The sequence below is a fragment of the Nasonia vitripennis genome (assembly GCF_009193385.2).
Source record: "Nasonia vitripennis strain AsymCx chromosome 1 unlocalized genomic scaffold, Nvit_psr_1.1 chr1_random0012, whole genome shotgun sequence".
Lineage (NCBI taxonomy): Eukaryota > Metazoa > Arthropoda > Insecta > Hymenoptera > Pteromalidae > Nasonia > Nasonia vitripennis.
In genome coordinates this window covers 1,877,296-1,898,848 of record NW_022279600.1, presented here as the reverse complement: position 1 = coordinate 1,898,848, position 21,553 = coordinate 1,877,296, and the positions used below count along the sequence as shown (strand labels likewise).

The 21,553-nt window shown below is 34.0% G+C and overlaps 1 protein-coding gene across 6 annotated transcripts in view; it reads right to left on the bottom strand.

The window, feature by feature from the left end:
* The window catches only part of LOC100117164 (protein DDI1 homolog 2), a 361,675-nt gene that overhangs the window by 78,969 nt on the left and 261,153 nt on the right, over positions 1–21,553 (bottom strand). For all 6 annotated transcript variants that reach the window (XM_031921524.2, XM_032601403.1, XM_032601404.1 and 3 more), the window contains one exon: positions 8,366–8,482. In XM_031921524.2, the coding sequence (XP_031777384.1) occupies positions 8,366–8,482 (117 nt within the window). The remainder of the gene's footprint in view (positions 1–8,365; positions 8,483–21,553) is intronic.

The following is a 21,553-nucleotide window of genomic DNA, read 5'->3' as shown; positions in this document are numbered from 1 at the left end:
GCACCGAGGGATTGTGATCCGGTTGAATATTGCCGAGTTTTTCCCCGAAATCGAGCCATGTTACAAAATAATAAAGGTTAGGAGAGGTAGTAATAATTATGAAGTGAAAGACCTTCTTTAATTTCATTTAATAGTTCGATTGGATAATTTAGATGAATATTAGTCAGTTTGATCTACACTCTTATGTGTTGCGTAAACTATGCTGTAATATGTCGATGAATCGCCATATAACAATTTTAATACTTTATCATTAATAATTTTAATATCTTCATTATGAGGAGCTAAAATTACAGAATTTATAGAAATATTTTGATTAATATTGCTATACATTTTGTCACAAACATCATTAGTTTTCCAAAGTTGAGGTATTCTGAAAGGATTAATTTTACCTTCTTCTATATCTAATCCTATATAATAATTGTTTCCTCAACCATAGAATTTCTATAACCATGTTTCATTACTGGAACAATTTGTCTAAAATCACCTCCTAATACTATTAATTTTCCTCCAAAAGGTAATTTATTACAACATACATCTTACAAGGTTCAATCTATTATTTCCAAAGCTTTTTTCGGAATTGTAAAGGCTTCAGCCCAAATAATTAAATCAGCCAACCTTAATTTTCTTTATCTAAGTCTAATTTTAAAAGAACAGTATCTACATTATCCAAATCTTTTTTTTTTTTTTTGAAGGTATACTTATGCTCACAGTCTGCATAAGTACCGCTGTGTATGTACTTTTTGTCAGCATAAGTCCTAATTCATATATAATTAGTATTGATATGTCCGGACAAGTGCCTTTTCTCTAAAGCAATCATCACTCGTTTTATGCGGACGTCTGCATAAGTACTCTTGAGTCTGCATAACTCACGTTGCAGTTCCGATTTTGTCAGCAAAGGTCACGGTACATAGAAATATATATTTGGGAATGCGGGTAGGTGCAGGAAAGTGACTAAACTCCAAGAGCTGTAAACTGAATTCTGATTTATTTTAAACTTAGTCTTGTCGGTTGACAATAGCTTAGAGTAGGTGCGACTCGTGTCGTGACTCTAGCGGAACTACCGTTTTGTTCTCCGAGGTCGGCCGTCAAAGGTTTCGTCAGCTCTGCCTCCTGTACTGGTCAACCAATCGGATTATCAGGGACGGAGCGTGCGCAGTCCAGGTAGCGCATCGGTGGCGGGGTCGGCAGGCCCAAGCGGCCCGCCGTTTACTGATTTACTACGACTTTTTAGTGTATCAGGAGCAACAAGAATTTTCAGAGCATTATTAAGTTCTGAACCCATACATACTTGAGCGAAATTACCACATTTTTCTTCCGAAATTTTACATAGTTGTAAATATTACACACACACACACACATATATATATATATATATATATATATATATATATATATATATATATATATATATATATATATATGTGGCTACACGCGCTGGGCAGCAGCGCCGCCAGCGTAAGCAGACGTTACGTCCAAGACCCGACTTCGACTAGCGAGGTTACCGAAGTCGGCGCCATAACGCCTTCCGGCCGACGCCATGCCATGGCGAGTGGGGAGCGCCCCCGGTCGTCATTCTGGGTTCGGCCGCCGAGTAGAGCACGAGCTCTCTCGCCTCTGTGATATTAGAGAATAAAGTATTCAGAGTGTTAAGTTGTAATAAATCAGAAAGAGTATTTCATTCGTGTCGCCTTCTCCTGTGTCCCGTCCATCATTGATAGCGCGAAATATAAATAAGAGAATCTTTAATATATATATATATATATATATAAATATATATATATATATATATATATATATATATATATATATATATACACAAATCAAAATTTTGAAAATTTTGGAAATTATTTTAAAAGTTTTTAACGATTTAAAGCTTTAGTAAGGAGGTGTGTTGGAGTGTGTGGATAAATAATAACACTGTGAGGTTAATTAATAATCTAATATATTTATAATAGTAGTGGCAATATAGCCTAGTCGGCAGTGCGTCCGCTCACATCGGAGTCTTGCAGTAGAGAGAGAGAGAATATGTAGTACAGTGCGGTATAGTCTGACTCTACGAACGAGAGTGTACAGTGTAGTATAGGCGCTTAGAGTATAGTCGCGAGGCATGCGCGATACGCTTGCTCTCGCGTGAGCTTGTCTGACTGCACGAAATCGTCGCAAACGAATAGATTCCGCGACGAGTACCATTTTAAGTATTACGTATTACTGTATAAATACACATATTACAACAAGATGAAAAAAAAATCAAGACGAGCGAAAATTGTCATTTTCGCCCCTAGGGGCCGAATTTTCCTGATTTCTATTCTCAAATTATTGTAGGCTCGTTCCACCTTATAGGGAGCGAAAATGGATTAATTTATACATGTATTATGACCAGGGACTCTTCTCTACATTCTTTCTGACGCTTGGAAAACCCTATTTTCGGTCTACTTTATAGGCGCCAAAAATGGTCTTTTTGATGCTCGTGTTATAAAAAAGTATTGAAAATAATGTTGTCTACAAATTGGAGCGCAAAGACTACTCTGCTACTTATGTAGGTCAAAAAAAGGAGTGTATGTGTAAGCAATAAATGATCATAAAAAATCATCCAAGAATGTTATATGACCACACAAAAAACCATAATCACACTTGTTAGAAATACAGTAGCGTATTTAAACTGTAACGATATAGGAAGGGATAATCCTCATCCGCCTGCCACCTCACTCTATCGATATCGACGACTCACTCTCGTTTAGAGCGTCGCCCAGTGCGGAACACGTCTATGGGTACGAGACGCTATTCCGTTTGTGCCACGTAAACTATTTAAATTGTCTGAATAAATTGGAACTAAGTTGTTTGTTTAATTGCTGTGTTGACAGTTATTCCTCTCTTTTATCTAAAATCCCCACAACCAAATCCTTATTGGACCTTTCTGACACTCTAAATTCTCTGGATTTAAGGAGGATCTCCACTGATTTTTAATTTTTCTTACTTTCTGCACCATCCACTGTCAGATTTTGGGGGCTGGATTGTTGTGATAAAGGAGGTTACATACCAATTTTGGGCCATTTTCATCCCCATATACTTAAGTTATGATATAAAAACCAATAATTATCTTTAAAATTCAAGGTTTTTGAAAAAGTTGCTTGCGCACAGGGTTCCGACTAAATCAATCCCAAAAATTTAAACATACATTTTGAGCCGTATTTAAAAAAGTTAGTATTTTTTATTACGAGAACCCTCATTGTTCATCTGTAATAAATGAAGAATTTATTAAACAGTAAAATTCTTTTAAAAAATCCATAATTTAATAATATTCATAAATAAACAAATTTTTCTCGAACAGATATCTTAAATAAAAATTCTAACTTCTTTTCAAAATGTTTCAAAGTATAAGTGTAGAAAATTTCAAAAAGATTAATTTAAATGCCTTGCGCAAGGAACTTTTTGAAGTCAAACGAATAAGTTACAAGAAAAACGCGTTCAAAGCTTTATTTTTGTATGCAATCTTATGTAAAATATTTTACTCATCTGCCTATAACATTGGTATAACTTTGAGTTTTTACATCAGATTGGTCTCAAAATGTTCATAAAACTATAAGCAATTAAAATATATAATAAACAAATTTTTGAGTTTTTGGCAAAAAATCAGTGGAGATCCACCTTAACAGTCAGAAGTGGGATAGGCGCAAAAAAAGGGGAGGCTAAAGTGTTAGATTATTGAACGGTGTAATTGTGAATCCAAAACAAATGACAGTAATATAAAGTAAGGGACAGTTAAACAACGGTTAAACGGTACAGTTAGTTGAAATACTCTTCGCAAAGTGTAACTGCGACGAGTGGTATCTCCCAGCCAACAACATACCAGGAATTCAGACCACACACGGATCGGTAAACAACAATAACAATGGATTAGAAGCCTTGGAATTGCGAATGATGGAAGGAATTTATCGGCGGGAGGCAGAGCGGGACCGGGAAATGGAGCGCTTGTTTACACAGCTTAGCTCGAGTTTAGGAAACAGGCTCGGAAACAACAACACTGACTTGTTGACCACAATTTCGCAAAGTTATCAAGTAATGCACGATTTGAGCAAAAATATACAATACTTTACGGGGAATGAACCGTCCATAAGGGCTAAGGAATGGCTAACTAATATTGAGAGCATGTGTTCATTACACCGTTGGCCCGATAATTTTGCTCTAGAAACCGCGCATGCATTTAAAGGATGGCACGCGAGATTGGTTCTCCATTCGCAGAAACACACTTACTACGTGGCAAACATTTCAAACCGCGTTTAGAAGCACTTACGTACGCAGTGACAATACCACGACACGTTGGAAGTGGACAAAGCACATACAACAAAAAGGAGAAACCCTTTAGCAATATTTCCACAATAAAGCAAAACTATGCAACGATTCGGAATTATATATTCGCGATACGAAAGAGAAAGTACTTGTAGGCCTATGGTCGAGAAATCTATATAACGCGATGTCATCACGGGTACATACTTCTACGGACGCTTTACTCCACGACATGCTCGACTACGAATACACTTCTAGCCAACGTGTAGATCGTATAAGGTCTTACAACTCAACGAATTCAGACACACTTTGGAGCAATAACTTAACGAGCAGTCATGCGGCATCCACGGAAACACCGTAAAGAGAAGCAGCAAATTCTTCATCGCTGTGCCCGACAGTGAACAAAAAAGGGGAGACTAGACGCTTCAACTGCAATGCATACGGTCACATTTGGAATTACTGCGATCAGCCCAAAAGGGAACCGTATTGCGTCAAGTGCAAACAAACAGGACATTTTCAACGCACCTGCCCTATGAATGCCAACGAAGTAAAAATAATCCACGATGCTACTACTGCTTCGGCGAATAAGTACCTTTAACCAGCCTATATAAATCAAGTAAATCTACGGTACTTTGTCGATATCCATAGCGCAGCATGCCTAATGAATGGGAGCGTGGCCTTGCTTAATCAGTACCCTATAAAATACGAACAGATGGACTTGAAAAGATTCGGTCCAGAGTCTTATCGTGTCAAGTCGCCTGGCTCTGTGGAAGTATCAATCAAAATAGATGAACCCGAGGTAACCAAAGTTAAATGCCGTATCGTTCCAGATGACGTTCTGTCTACCAAAGTACTTATAGGCAGACTCTTCACCGACCACGAAAACGTCGATTACTGCAAAGAAGACAATCAGCTAATCTTTAAAAGAAGAGAGAAACAGCCGTTTTGCCCCACATGCGCCACATATACAAACTGACACATCTATACCATCACTTTCGGTTGCAATGATTGAAACTCGCTTAGATGAATCGAACCGACTAGTAACAGTCATAAATGCAGTTCGAGAACCGCTGAGGCTTCAAAAAGGAACCACCATGTACAGAGGGCTAATCACCGATCTTCCCGTCATGTCCGTTAACCATGTACGAGAACCTGTCAAGTTAGAAGCTCTCAACGTCGGCGAGAATCAACCCCAACCAATCATCGAGGAGCTCCTTTCCATACTCAACGAATTTTGAGATTGTATAGCATTTAATCTATACGAAATAGGATGTGCACGCGATATAGAAGTAGAAATCATCGAAAAACCCGGAGCGACCCCCGTAAATAGCAAACCACATCCCTCGAGCGCACTCGAACAAAGCAGGTATTATTCGTGACACTAATTATGCATATGAAAGTCCGGTGATGTTAGTGGAGAAAAAGAATGGTGAGAAAAGACTAGTTGTAATATTTAATAAACTCAATAACCAAACACAACGTTTGCATTTCCCATTGCCGGATCCGGATGAGCATTCTGAAGAAATAGAGAGTTGGATTTATTTAATGGCTATCTCCAATTACCGATTGCGGAAAATTCAAAGCATAAAACTGCAATTATTACTCGCGATGAAACGGCAGAATTTAACCGTTTGATTTTTGGCCTCACGAATGGTCCTGCATATTTTTCGAAATATATGAATAAAATTTTACATCCATTACATAATCAAGAAGTGCTATTTTTTTGGGCGATATTTTAGTTGCGGGTAAAGACTGGGAAGACTCACGTCCGAAATTAATCGCAATCCTACAAGTGTTACGCGAATCGGGTTTAATGATAAATATAAAAAATGCCAATTCTTAAAAGAACGAGTACTCTACTTGGGGTTTGAATTATCGGAGAAGGGCATAACACCGGGTGAACTAAAAATAAATGCAGTTAAAAACTTTCCGATTCCACGAAATGCTCATGATATCCGTAGGTACTTGGGCTTAACTGGTTTCTTGAGAAGATTTGTACCGAAGTTTGCGGAAATAGCTGAACCCTTGAGTAAATTACTGAAGAAGAATCGACCGTTTGTTTGGGATGAAGAAACTAGTAATGCGTTTACGTGCCTACGCGATAAATTAACTGAACGTCCGATTATATTACAAACATTCGACCCAAAAAAATATACCGAGTTACATACAGATGCTAGTGCCCTTGGGTTAGCCGGCATGTTATTACAGCGCGACTCAGAAGGCAAAATAAATCTAGTTTACGAAATCAGTCGTCGTACAAGCGAAGCCAAGCAGTATTGTCATTCCAACAAATTAGAGCTCTTAGCTATTATATGGTCGGTTTCTCGATTTCGTTGACTGTTGATAAATATTCCGTTCAAAATTGTAACAGACTGTCAAGCCCTTGTATACATGAATGTAAACCGTACTAAAAATGTGCAAATTGTGAGATAGCCACCTTTTAAGCGAATATGATTACGATATAGCACATCGGGAAGACGCTAAGTTAGCTCATGTAGACGCTCTTAGTCGCCCACCCATAGAGAAACCAGACAAAATACCACGTGATTTATAAGAGATCCGAGACGTTTTATGTATAAACACTACGAACATTGAACTCGGTGTTTTCAATATTATTGAGGAAAGTAAAGAAGTATTGGCATTCCAATATAACGATGAGGAATTAAACCGTAAGCGAAACATTTTAAGCAAACCGGTAAAACAGCGCACACGTCTCGAGAAAGAATTGGTTAATGAATTTGAATTAGTCGATAATATACTGTATACAAAAATTAAGGAACGTTTCTGTTATGTAGTCCCCAAAGGGATGCGAAAAAGTCTCGTAGTTTGTTATCATGATGCTAATGGCCATCTAGGTGTAGGACGTACATACGAGTTGATGTCGCGTAAATATTATTTTTGCGGAATGCGTCGCTACATTAAACAGCATGTTTATGCGTGCTTTCAATGTCTAGCAGCTAAGTCACGACCAGGTCGTCAGGCAGGTGTTTTACACCCAATTCCGCCTGAAAGTAGACCATTCCATACAATACATATCGTTCATGTAGGACCCTCATTAAATCTAGTCGCGAAAACAAATTCGTCTTTGTATTAATAGATACTCCGACAAAATACGTGCTGCTAACTCCTATGAGAGATATAAAAGCGTCAAATGTTCTAAAATGTTTAGAAAATTTTGTTTGCGACTTCGGTGCACCGGTACGCATCATCTCCGATCGAGGAACATGTTTTACGGCAAGGTCATTTAGTGAGTTTTGTTCAAAGCACGGCATAAAACATATCCTAACTTCACCTAGACATCCGCAAGCCAACGGCCAAGGTGAACGCGTAAACGCAACACTAGTTCCGCTTATGCAAGCTAGCACAACAAAAAAAGATTGTAAAGATTGGAATGTGAAAATGAAAAATATTCAGCGGAATCTTAATGAAGCTAAAAACCCGACGACTGGTAAAAGCCCTTTTGAATCCTTGTATGGTTTTATACCTAGTCACGACGAAGGCGCATTATGTAACTTTATGGAAATAAATGAAAAGTATGATCCAGACCATGTCGACCGACATGCCGAACTCGCAAACAGAATTAAACAAGAACAACAAGAAATTAAAGAAAGATACGATAAGAACTGTGCTAAAAATGTCAATTACAACGAAGGCCATCTTGTATTTTTTAAATCGAACCCTGTAGCTACCGGCGAATCCACAAAATTGCAATGTAGCTACCGGCCAATCGACAAAATTGCAATATAAAAATCGACGTAATTTGAAATCCTCCATATTCGTTGGGCAAGAAATGCTGAAATCCGTAACGAAATATGGGGTCTTTCTGGCGAACCGATATTCAAGGGGATGGAAAGGCTTTCCCAATTTCGCCAAGTAATAGTAAATAAAAGAAAAACGTTTCCACTAGGATATTTTTAATTATTACTTGAATTTTAAAGAACTCATCTTTAATAATCTGCGAGTGTACTTATATTCAGTTATTAGTATTACAATGAATTTATGAAGTTTCGTAATTTCTTGATTGTTCATTTATTCCCACAGTAACTCTATTAAAAAACAAAAATTATTCATGTAATAATACCTAGCTGTTTTTGAAATTGATGATCTTTCGAGCAATCTTCTAAAGCTTTTTGTAAATGTTTGTCTTCCATTGGTTCATCCATGTTACTACTTAGTCGAGCACACTCAGGAAGATCTCCTAAAATAAAAAAGTAAATTAGTTTAAAAAATTAACCATCATATAAGTAGCATTTAAAATGCTAATATCTTTTACAGACAATAATATTGAAAATGTTATACTATTAAAAATTTAACGCATTGGCTTTTAATCAGGAACCTTATTAATTGAGAAATTAATTAAAAAAATTTCGTGAAACATTTCAACTTTACTGGCAGGATACGCTCGCTTCGCTCGCAATTAACGTAATGTCTCATTTAACGTATATTAAAATGTTGAGTGTAAGCGAGCGGTGTTCGGCACGACGTAGACAAGCACGCAGAACATGAGGCCGTACTCCCCCCCCCCCCCCCCGCTACTAGCCCCTCTCTGGACAGCAGCGCCGACGTCGCTTCACTTGTCTGAGAGCTCTCGTTGGAATAACACGCGTTTAGTCAGTTACTTTACTTTATTCGTTCTTTGTAAATTGTCAAGCTCGAAGACCTTTTCGTGTACTATATAAGCTCGAGGTGTTTCAATAAATAGTTTTGATAAGTAAAAACAAGTGTAAGTTATTTCTACCCGGGCATACTTAGGTTAAGAAAATAATTGTCTCAACATAAAATTTAAAATTATATTTTAATCATAAACAAATAAATAATAACAACAGCCAAAGGCTCGGGTGGCAAACACTTGCTATGGGCTCACTATTTTACCTCCCGAGGGCAATATGCTATTTTTTGCAACACCTTCAGTAAAAGTACCGCATTAATATAAATATATAATATAAATTAATATTTAATACAAATTATTTATTTTTTATTTAAGAAATAATATACACTAGCTATAAACTCGCTCGCTAACGCTTGCTCTTTCTATTTAAACTTTGATTCAAGTTTTAAATATATATTTCACAAATTTATGATAATAAAAATATGAAACAAAAACTATAATTAAAAATATATCAATATTTAAATAAACATAATACTTATTATTTAAATTTATGCGATGTGATGTATTAAATATAATATCAAAGGGATTGTATTTTATTTACCAACCTTGACGAGAAAAATCACGTGGTTTATTACACAATCAATTACGTGATAGATTACTTGAATTCTTACGTAATGAATTACGTAACTACATAACGGGATTTTTCACGTAAAAAATCATGTCAGAAATCATTCATAAAACTATTCACAAATCTCAAGTCATCCTCTTCCTCGATTATATTAAAATATGTCTGGTAGTCTCCGGCTATGACTTCACTTCATCCCCAAAACTACCCCTCCTTAGGGGTTGGGGTGAACCGAAGGTTTACCGGAAGTCAACCGGAAGTTGACCGGAAGTTGACCAAAAGTTGACCGGAAGTAATGGAAAAAAATACAAAATGACACGGAAGTGACGGAAAATAACCGACAATGAACCAAAAATATACCAAAAATGAACAGGAAATAACCAAAATGATGCATATTTGCTGATGTACTCCTATGGGGTGAATTGGAAATAAATCAACAAATATTTAATAAAAATTTTACAAAGTTTGAAAAGTATTATTCATAACTGTAAATAATTTTGAATCCTTTATTATAAATAAATAAATGAATATATATATATACATATTTTAGTGTTGAAATATCAAAATATTTAAAATTATGCACAATTCTAAATATATCTAATACTAAAAATTACATCGATATAATTCATTCTAAAAAATGTACATTCAAATAAATATTTAACACAGTACACAGTTAAATACACTTCAACGTTAATGTGACAGTTGAATTTGAATAATACGTATGGGCTATATAAAAAAATAAATCAATTATTTATTGATCTATTATCTGTGTATTTTATAATATCCTATCTATCAATCTATTATTAATAAGGTTTTATAAAATATTATACTGTTTTAATCAAATTTTCGTTTTAATGAAGTTTTTTGCTATTTTGATTTAATAAATAGACAATGTCATTGTTATCCACATCCATCAGTATGATTCTTTCAAAATAATGATTACAATTATTAGTTGTTTTATCAGCTAAACTTATTATTTTATTATTTATATTATTTTTTTATTGATTTTTAGCATTTACTGTTTCTTCGGGTTGGCTTCTAAAAGAGTTAATGATTGCTGTTTATAAATAATAATATAAATAGCAATAATCACCTTACTCGCTAACGCTTGCTTGGTTGTATTTCAATGGAGATTCATTTCAACATGTACATCGTAAATAAGTGCATTTAAAATGAATTTTCAATTATATAAAAGTTGATATTTTTAAAATATTGTAAATTTTGTGTCATAACTGGAGAACCGGAGAAAAATTGTTTAGCTTAATATATAATGTTATATAAGTAAACGCACTGTAAAAGAGGTTCAAATGAGATGTGAATTACAAAGAGGTCACTCTAATACTAATAAATTAAGAAATATAGATAGTGTGGCCCTGAAGGACCGGAAAACTGGAGAAAGTGTTCGTGTTTAATATAATGTATAATATTAATTATATCAAAATATTATTTAAATACAGCAAATTTTATTGCGCGAGTAACATTTCTTATAATTGAAATTTGAGCAATTGTTTTAAAATAAATTTTATTTTTATGATCTTTTGATATTTGAAGAAATGATAAATTTAATGTATCATACATTCTAATCAAATGCTCTCGCATTTTACTAATATTAAATTGAACATTGCATAGGCAAATATTAAATACAATAGCGACTGCAAATGCTATAGCAGAAACACTGCAATCATAATAATTAGTCTGATACTGTACTTGTTCAAAAGATATGCGTAAATTACCTTTATTTGGAAACAGCCTATGAATACAAATTTTATGATCATCATCTAGACATTTTTTGTTAATGCTATCAAAAATTCGTATTACAGTGTCTTTGTACCACAAACAAATCCAGTGTTTGTTTGTACTTGAATCGGAAAAAGGTATTTGAATATATTTTTTAGGTCTATCAATAGGTTGAATATTAGAAAATTGAAAATTAACTGCAGATTGCATATAAAAAATCAAGTTAAATTTCAAAATGTGTTGAATTCAAGTATATGGTTATCATTTAATTGACTTTTAGAATTAGAATAATTTCTAATTCTTTTTATAATAAGTACGTCCATAGTATCATAAATATATCATAAATTGTCGTACAACAGCAAATAATCTATTTTTTATTTTTATTTTCATCAGGTATTCCTGCACTAATTTATTGGTTTAAGTCATTAGCAGCATGAATTTTTACCTCTTTTTTAAACAAATGTCACATCGACAGTGATGAATTGATGTAGAAACTATAAAATTTCAATACATAACAAAATCACGTCAATGTTCTCGCCGGTAATAAATAACTATATGCATAGATAACTTTTTTGATAATATAAAAATTGTATGTTGCTTACTTGATAATAATGAGACATCATATTTTTCTATTTGTTTACTAAAATTTTAGCGTCTTTATTTTCATGATAATCAGTGATTGAATAATAAATTTAACTTGGCGGCAAAAATTTAGAAAAATTAAAATTCGAAAAAATTAAAGCATGGATGGCAAAAATTAAAAAACTAAAATTATGAAATTAAACAATTTCTATAGCAAAAATGTTGAATTGGAATATTAGAAATATAAAATAACAAGAGTTTAGAGTATTTTTGTTTTAAATTTAGAATTAAAAATTTATTTTTTTGACTGTCATAGTTTTTTAATATTTCCAGTTTTTAAATTTTACCTTCTATTATAAAGTCATGCGTAATTTTCGTGCTTTAAATCTTTATTATTTAAAATTGTTAATTTCACCCCTTTTAGGAATTGACATTAGGAAAAAAGATCTTAACAAAACTTGAATTTTATTACTATTGTAATATATATTTCAACCGTGCGACGTTAGGAGTGAGGTGAATCGCACTAGTTATTATTTAGAGTAAGATAATGGATTGTAAAGTTGAGGATCAAGGTTCAATCCTCGATTAAGGTAAAGTTTTTTTTTTTTATTTTTTTGCAGTCAATTTATTTGGATTAGCAACAACAAATATATTTTTCAGTATCAATTAGTAAAAACAAAATAATTTATTTTAATTAGAACAAACACTTCAATTTCATGAGTAATTTCTGACGTAATTTTTAATGTGATTTCTTACGTGAGAAATCATGCTAAATAGTCACGTGATAAATCATGTGATTCTGGGAGCGTCTTTGGCTCAGTTGGTTAAGGCGCATGCCTTAGCCGTCCGAAACACGTTCGCTCAAGGGGTCGTGGGTTCGATTCCCGGTGAAGTCACTCGCATTTTTTCTGAGTTACTTTCAACGGCAGAAGTACCCAAGACTCCGGCTGTTTCGCGGCAGGTTTTTTCCCCGGAATTCTCCTTCAGTGTGATTCCGAGGTTTTCCCTGTCTCACAGGCGTAAGCCTGGGCGAATGCGAGACAGTGGTAGGGACCGAAGGTAAGGTAGGAATTAAGGAAGCCAACTCGATGCATTAGGCAGGGAGCGCCGGCCTTACCGGTGTGGAGCTGGTCTAATACGGGACCTTCTCCGAGGAAAGCTACACTGAGAGACGAACCCGATGCCCTTTAGGGGGCAGAGAGTGCTGGCTTAACCAGCATGGTGTGTGTCTGAAAATATGGTCCTCATCGGAGAAATCTCTCAGGGTAGAAAAATAGAGGATAGGGCACTACTTACACACAGAGGTGGTGGAAGGCCCCCGGCAGCTAGGCCGAAAGGCTGCGCCGGTAATGGAAAATAATAAAAATCATGTGATTCTTTTCGCCAGGAAATGGACTAAACATCAGAAAACAGAACTAAATTTGACGTCAAGATTATTACATCACAATGAACGATAAATGAGAAATTGCAAAATGTCCGTCATGATAACAGTCATAATTTTTCAAATGTTCCGTACATCGAGATCTGATAATAAAACGAATTAATTTAGAGAAAACGCGATATAATATAGATGTTGGTGTCATGGTAATTAAACTACTTCGATTGAGTGTTAGAATCATAAAACAGATAGATGACATTGTAATTATATTTCGGTTTTCTAAAAAGAGGGTGCTGTCATCGGCTCTAAAAGTTATACCATATCATATGATCTTTGGAGGCAGGTTTGAACATGATTTTACTAGTTTAAAGAAAAAGAAGTTAAGAACTAAAATATTATGTAGCGTAATATGGTTTCAATAGTAGACATTTTTGAATTTATATCCTATATTAATGGGGGTACGAGATCTTTTGAAGAAGAAAGCAGAATTGTTAATTCTAATTACATATTATTATGTGGACATTGTGGAATTAAACAAAATCCACAAACCGACAAAGATTTTGAAACAGTAAAAAATGTAAACACATTGTAGGAGTACTGTTAATTTTAAATAGGCACACACACTTACACACACACACACACAAAAACAATGGCTGTCTATGGTAAGTCTAACATTATCAACAAGTCGCTCTGCCTGTTTAACATCTTTTTAATGTGTTTTCTCACTCGATTGAGTGATTATTCGCAGCGAGAAGGATCCTCTAACCGGCTCGCACGCTAGCGCTAAAAAAAATCACGGCTTCTCGTGTGTTTTACGAGCCTGGAGGATTTTTTTCGCAAGCTGGCGATAACATAACCTCATCTCAACCACTGAACGACTGCTGACGGCGAAGATACTTATGGCTGTTCCATCAGGAGGACATAACATCAGTGTTCAACATCGCTAAAAAGGAAAAAAGGAAAATCACGTTTCTGTGATCATCAGCTCCAAATTCCACCGAACCGAGGTCTTCTTCAGAAATGTTTTGAGGTTAGAAACATATAGCTCTATCTCTCTCTAAAGAGCGCGAGATCAGTTGTCACCGTCGCTGCGCGTCTAGTACCAATTTTCGCCACCAGAGTGCAACACCATCGACTCTGGAAAAACGTTGGTACCTATGACTGATCGGCCATGGTAATTTTGGTGCGTGTCTCAGGAATCTGCTAGAGCGGGAGTTTTGAAAATTGAAAAAGGAAGGAAGGTTTCTTTCTTTTCTCTCGAAAATTTTGATAAGCATTACAAGCTGAAAAAACACATACGTCCTCACATGCCAAAATGGCGCCGGGCCTAAACAAGCCTCCTGACAAGTGTCGCAGTAATTTTGCATGTTGCAAACAAAAACCTGCAACAACAGCAGTGTGCGTGATCTGTGATGAGGCATATCACCTTAGCTGCCTTAAGAACAAGAATGAAAACTTTAAATTCATTGGTAATAACCTTATAATATGCTCTGAACACAGTGATCGGAACATAACCTCAAAAATTGATGAGGATGTCCTGAGTGAGTCGGTATCACTTTTAATTGCACAGATTAAACTAAAAAAATCAGAAGATGTGAGGAATGACCTTCTGGCAGAAACTAGTAACAAGACTCAAGACTTGCAAGAAACTGATTCCATAGATGAAAGTGATCTTGAACTGCTGAAAACGGAAAACATGCTGTTAAGGAGATTAGTTAGTGAATTAACTGAGAAAAATGACCTCCTAAAAGAAAAATTACAAAACACCAGAAGTAAAACTGACAACAATGTCCTTACATACTCAGATGCCATGAAGTACTCTAGACCAATCCATAAAAAAATTCCTAAAATATCCGTAAGAAAAAACAACAACAGTAATATAGATGTTATGAAGTCAGTTATTGAATGTCTAACAGCTGAAAAAAACATCCAAACAAAGAACATCTACGTAAATAAAAATGAAGATGTCATTAAAATCTGTCTTAATGAGAATAGTGCGGTATTGACAGAGACAGTACTAAAGGAAAAACTAGAGGACAAATGTGATGTTATGAAAAATGAACTCAACAACCCGAAAATTAAGATAGTAGGTATAGATAATCACGCAAATATGGACATCAAGGATATTGAAAAGGACATAAACGAAAGGAACTTCAGTTATTTTGAAAAGGGAGGACAAGTCCTACATATGTATAAGAATAATTATAATAAGAAGCTTAAATGCAAATTTTAACAAACTTCAAGTATTTATTGAGAGACTAAAGATAAAACCATGCATAATCGTATGCGCTGAATTATGGAACTTAGATTTTAAAGACTATTTTATGATAGAAGGATATAAAATGTATTATAACAGTAGCAAAATAAACAGATCTGACGGTGTGGTTGTATATATTGAAAACGATATAGAGGAAGACACGGAGATTATTGATATAGGCAAACTTAAAATACTCAATTCTTGTATAAAAATAAACAATGAGAACACAGTAGATATATCCGCAATATATCGATCTCATGACATACCAAAATCGGAATTTATTATGAACATAAAAGAACTAATAAAAAACAAAAAGAAGACTAAGAATCATTTAATAATAGGAGACTTTAATATTGACACACTGACACAAGAGAATTATAGTAATGAGTTTTTATGTAACTTACCGTAAGTATAACTAGACCGTCAGATTCTAAAAATATTGGAACATGCATAGACAATGTATTTATAAAAACTAATACAATTTTAACCAGGACTTTCAAATTAATTTATGCGCTAACTGATCATTATCCACTATTTGTATCGATTAACAAGCAAAGAGCAAACAAGGTAGAAGAGAACAAAACAACAATAAATTACAAAAAACTAAGGAAAATAGCGAAGGATGTAAATTGGGAATTGATATTGAATATGCATGATCCAACTGAAGCTACCAATACACTTATTGAACACATAAAGATTAGCATAGATTTAGCTACGGAAAACAAAAAAATACGTAACATACGAAACAACACAAAACCTAGGAAAATATGGATTACTAAGGCCATAATAGAATCGTGCAATTGGAACCAGGTAATAATAGGCTGAAGAAAGAGTATAAGGACTATACAAAAATTCTAAATAAAGTTATCAATGAGGCAAAATTTAAATATGATAGTGAACAAGTAGGAAAAAATCTAAGAAATCCTAGACGTTTATGGGAAATAGTGAAAACTAAACTAGGGAAAACAAATAAGAAAGACGACACTATAAAACAAATTTTAAATAAAGATATGCAGAAGATCGATGAACCCATAGGCATAGCCAATGAGTTCAACTCTTATTTCTGCAATATTGGTAAAAAACTAAGTGATAAAATTAAACAACCAACTAGTGCTAAGGCACATCAACCAATAAAGTATCCAAAATCTATTTTCTTGACCCCAACTAATAACAGTGAGATAAGTAGAATCATAAAGAATATGGAATTGAAAAGCGGTGGAGTAGATAAGATAAATGTTAAAACAATAAAGCTGCTATCGGATTATATAATAAATCCATTAGTGCACATTATTAACTTATGTATTGAAAAGGGTATTTGGCCAGAAGCGTTAAAAAGTGCTGAGGTGATACCAATATATAAAGCGAAAAGTAAGAAACAAGTATCAAACTACAGACCTATCTTTTTAATCTCAAACTTAGCTAAGATATTGGAAAGAGTTATATATTGCAGAATTACTAAATTTATAAACAAAAGTAAGATCATAGCGGAAAATCAGTATGGTTTTGTAAAAAATAAAGGCACAAAGGAAGCATTATATCATATAACAAACATTATTTATAATAAATTAGATAAAAGTAAGCCAATAGCTATAAGTTTTTTGGATCTCTCAAAAGCATTTGATACTGTAAATCACAAAATTTTGTTGGATAAACTTTATAATTATGGTATTAGGGGAATAGCATATAAATTAATTAGGAGTTACTTAACTAATAGGTGCCAAAGAGTTAAACTGAAAGATGTCGTAAGCAGTTATGAGGCTGTTGATACAGGGGTGCCACAAGGAACTATATTAGGACCACTATTATTTATTTTATACGTCAATGATCTCTTGATAAATATGACAAAAGAAACAATCATATCCTATGCTGATGACACAGCTGTAATATCAACTGATGATAACTGGAGTAATGTTGAAATCAAGATGAACGACTACTTAAGTAACATATCGGTCTGGCTTGCACAAAATAAATTATCCTTAAACATTGACAAAACGGTATATATGACTTTTGGTAATTATATTGATAGTGTCCCAAGAAACTTTACATGTCAAATAGAGGGAAAGGTCTTGAAAAGGGTGGAACACTGTAAATACTTGGGTATAATCTTCGATTTCAACATGAAATGGAAACAACATATAGAATATTTAATAAATAAAACTAAATATTTAGTGTTTGTATTTTATAAGCTAAGAACATTCATGGAAACACATACATTATTAATGATATACTATGCATTCTTTCACAGTGTTATAAATTATGGAATAATAGCATGGGGGGGAGCGTATAATAACAACTTGAACATATTACAAAATTTACAAAGTAGATTGCTAAAAATAATAAGTAACAACAAATTCATGACTCATAACAAACCTCTAAACTTAAGACAATTGTTTGCGTTTGAATCCATAGTGTTCCACTATAATGATATGAAAAACAGGTTCTTGACATCGAATAGCGTAACAAGGAAAAAGTTGATACAGATACCACAAAGAACTAAAACTGTAAGCCAAAAAAACAGCTATATAAAGGCTGTTGGTGTATTCAATGATCTTCCAAACGAGCTAAAGACTTTAAACAAATATGAAACAGCGAAAAGTAAAATAAAGGAATGGATTAGGATGAATGAATGATATGCTAAAATACTAGGGATGAATATTTAGGTTCTATTTAAAAATTAAATTGTAAGAGGATCTCTTGTAATGGGAATAGTGTTATAATAAAGGAATTGTAATTAGCATTAAGTTTTAGTAGATAAGAGTGGCCAGTCCTGCCAACAGGTACCTGCGAGTACCTCTGCGGGATTTACTGGTGCATTGCGGAGTGTAAGTCACTATTGTAATTCACTAGTGTAAATTTTCTGGCTAAATAAATAAAAATTATAATAGCTTGAGTACGGTCATAATGGAAGTCCCAGCTGGCATCTACAAGCATATAAGAGAAAATAATAACAAAGTTTTTGTTGGATATCAGCAATGCAAAGCCTATGATTTGGTTAACGTTTGCCCGTGTTTCAAGTGCGGTAGATTTGGACACAGTGCCAGGAAATGCCAAAATGAGTTTCTGTGTTTGAAATGTTCCGGGAAGCATAATACGTGTAATTGTGATAAAGATTATGCTAAGTGCATTAACTGTCATTATAGTAACACAAAATAAAAGTCAAAGTTAGACACAAAACATCATACTTATGACTCTAACTTGTGCAGCATCTTGAAAAAGAAAATTGACAGATATATTGACTCTATTGATTACCCGATAAAACCTACTCTACCTGAAACTGAATCGATCTATCACAGCATAGAATTGGCAAACAGGCGTAAAGTATCCACAGAGGCTAATAATGTCGTAGATAGTGAACAACAGGAAAATGACACTCCACGCAACAAAACAAAGCCAGAAACTGAACACAACAGAAGACCAATCACAAGACGTGATCCACAAATTCCACTGAACCATCTAAAACCGCAATCCTCTGCATTGTCACCAGCCAACAAGAGTGATAAAAACAAGATCAAGAAATAGGTAAAAATGGATATTTTTGATTATTTGGATAGGTTTCAAAATGAATCGATGCAAAAAGAACGGACATGTGGTAATATTGAAAATTTTAACAAAGCTATAAACAATAAGAAGGACTTTATCATGCATGTAAACATTCGTAGTATGAATGCAAATTTTGATAAGCTGAAAATTTTAATAGAAAGTTTAGCTATCAAACCAGCGATTGTGATATGTTCAGAAGCTTTTGATCAAGTTAATTATAATTTCTATCAACTGAATGGTTCAGATTATGAATATAAAACTTATTATAACGAAAGTAGGATAAACAGGAATGATGGAGTCTTTGTTTTTATCAATAGCAATCTAGTCCAAAATACCAAAGTCATTGAAGCAGGGAGAATTAAAATAATAAATACTAGAATAACCTTAAATGATAAAGGCGGTCTTGAAATATCAGCCATGTATAGGTCACATGGGATACCGAAAACAGAATTTATACTAGATCTTAATAAGTACTTAATTTATAAAAAAAATGTAAAGAATCACTTAGTCATAGGTGATTTTAATATTGACCTGCTAGACTGTGATCATTATAGCCAAGATTTTCTATGTAACTTCCTTGATAAGGGATTTATTCAGGGTTTTGTTGGTATTACAAAGCCAGCTATCGGTAGAGCTAAAGGATCATGTATCGACAACATTTTCATTAAATCTCACAACATTAACACAGCCACATACAAGCTTAAGCATGATCTAACGGATCATTACCCGATTATCATAGCTGTAAATAAGCTAAAGACAGTAACTAAAGAACCGTATGTTTTCTTAAACTACAAAAAAATAATAAATAACGCTAATTCAAGAAACTGGGATGAAATTATTTCGATACCTGATCCAAACTTGGCTGTAGAAAAATTGTTAAATGAAATCAAGCAAAGCGTAGAATTGTCAAAAACAACAAAAAAGGCTAATAGACAAAATGGTAGAAAAAACTGGATTACCGGCGCAATAATAAGATCATGTGAAACCAAAGAATTTTTGTATAATTTGTGGCAACTAGATGTGCAGAATAAACAGCTTAAAATACAGTATAAAACCTACTCTAAAATCTTGGATAAGGTAATTACCGATGCCAAAATGAAATATGAATTGAATCTAGTGCAGAATAATTACAACAACCCAAAAAAACTATGGGAAATAATAAATACAAAAATCGGTAAAGTTAAAAAATCTAATGATGCCATAAATTATATAAAGGTTAATGATAGGAAAATTACAGACAAAGTCGAAATAGCTCAAAACATGAATACTTTCTTCTGCGAAATTGGGAGAAAATTAAGTGCAAATATCGTGAAACCTGTCAACGCAGAACTTAGGCTACCTGACATGAATCCTATGTCGATTTTCTTAAAGCCAACCAGTATGGCTGAAATAATAAGTATAATCAATACGCTAAAACTGAAAAATGGGGGATTTGATAAGATAAATGCCAAGACTTTAAAATTGCTATGTAATCATATAGCAGGTCCTCTGACCCATATTTTCAATAAGTGTATTGAAAAAGCGGTATGGCCTGATGCTCTAAAGAGTGCTGAAGTAGTGCCGATTTATAAATCAGGCGAAAAACATAAGATCACGAATTATCGACCTATCTCTCTTATATCTAATGTTGCAAAAATTCTTGAGCGAATTATGTATAATAGAATAAATGATTTTGTAGAAAAGAGTAATATAATTTCTAAGCAACAATTTGGTTTTATGAGAGGGATTGGTACGAAGGATGCTCTGAACTACCTAACCAATGTATTATATAATAATATCGATAAGAGTAAGCCTACGATAATAACCTTTCTTGACCTGGCGAAGGCTTTTGATACTGTTGACCACAGTATACTACTGGCCAAATTATATCGTATTGGAATCAGGGGTCAAGCGTTGGATCTCCTTTCCAGCTATCTAAATGATAGATATCAAGTAGTCAAAATAGACGGTAATGAAAGTGATAGAACTTTAGTTAACACAGGAGTCCCGCAAGGAACGATATTAGGACCGCTACTATTTATTCTGTATATTAATGATGTCTTAAAGGAGATTCCTCCCGAGTCCATAATTTCTTATGCAGATGATACTGCTATTATAGCTACAGGTAAAGACTGGATAGAAGCTCAAGTAAATATGAACAATTTCTTAAGTGTAATTGCCCAGTGGCTGGCAGTAAACAAGTTGTCCTTAAATGTAGGAAAAACAGTGTGCATGACTTATGGAAGTAATATTGGAAGCGTACCAGCTCAGATAAATGTTAAAATTCTTGATAAAAGTATAACTAGGGTGGAGAACTTTAAATATTTAGGAGTTGTCTTTGATAGTAATCTAAAGTGGGATAACCACATGCAATATATAGTTGGAAAAACTAAATACCTAGTCTATATTTTTTATAAAATCTCTAAATCAATGCCCATAGAAACTCTCAGAATGATTTACTACGCATTTTTTCATAGTATTATAACTTATGGCATCATTGCTTGGGGCGGTGCATATAGGAATAGCCGAGACCAAGTTCAAAAATTACAAAACAAAATTTTA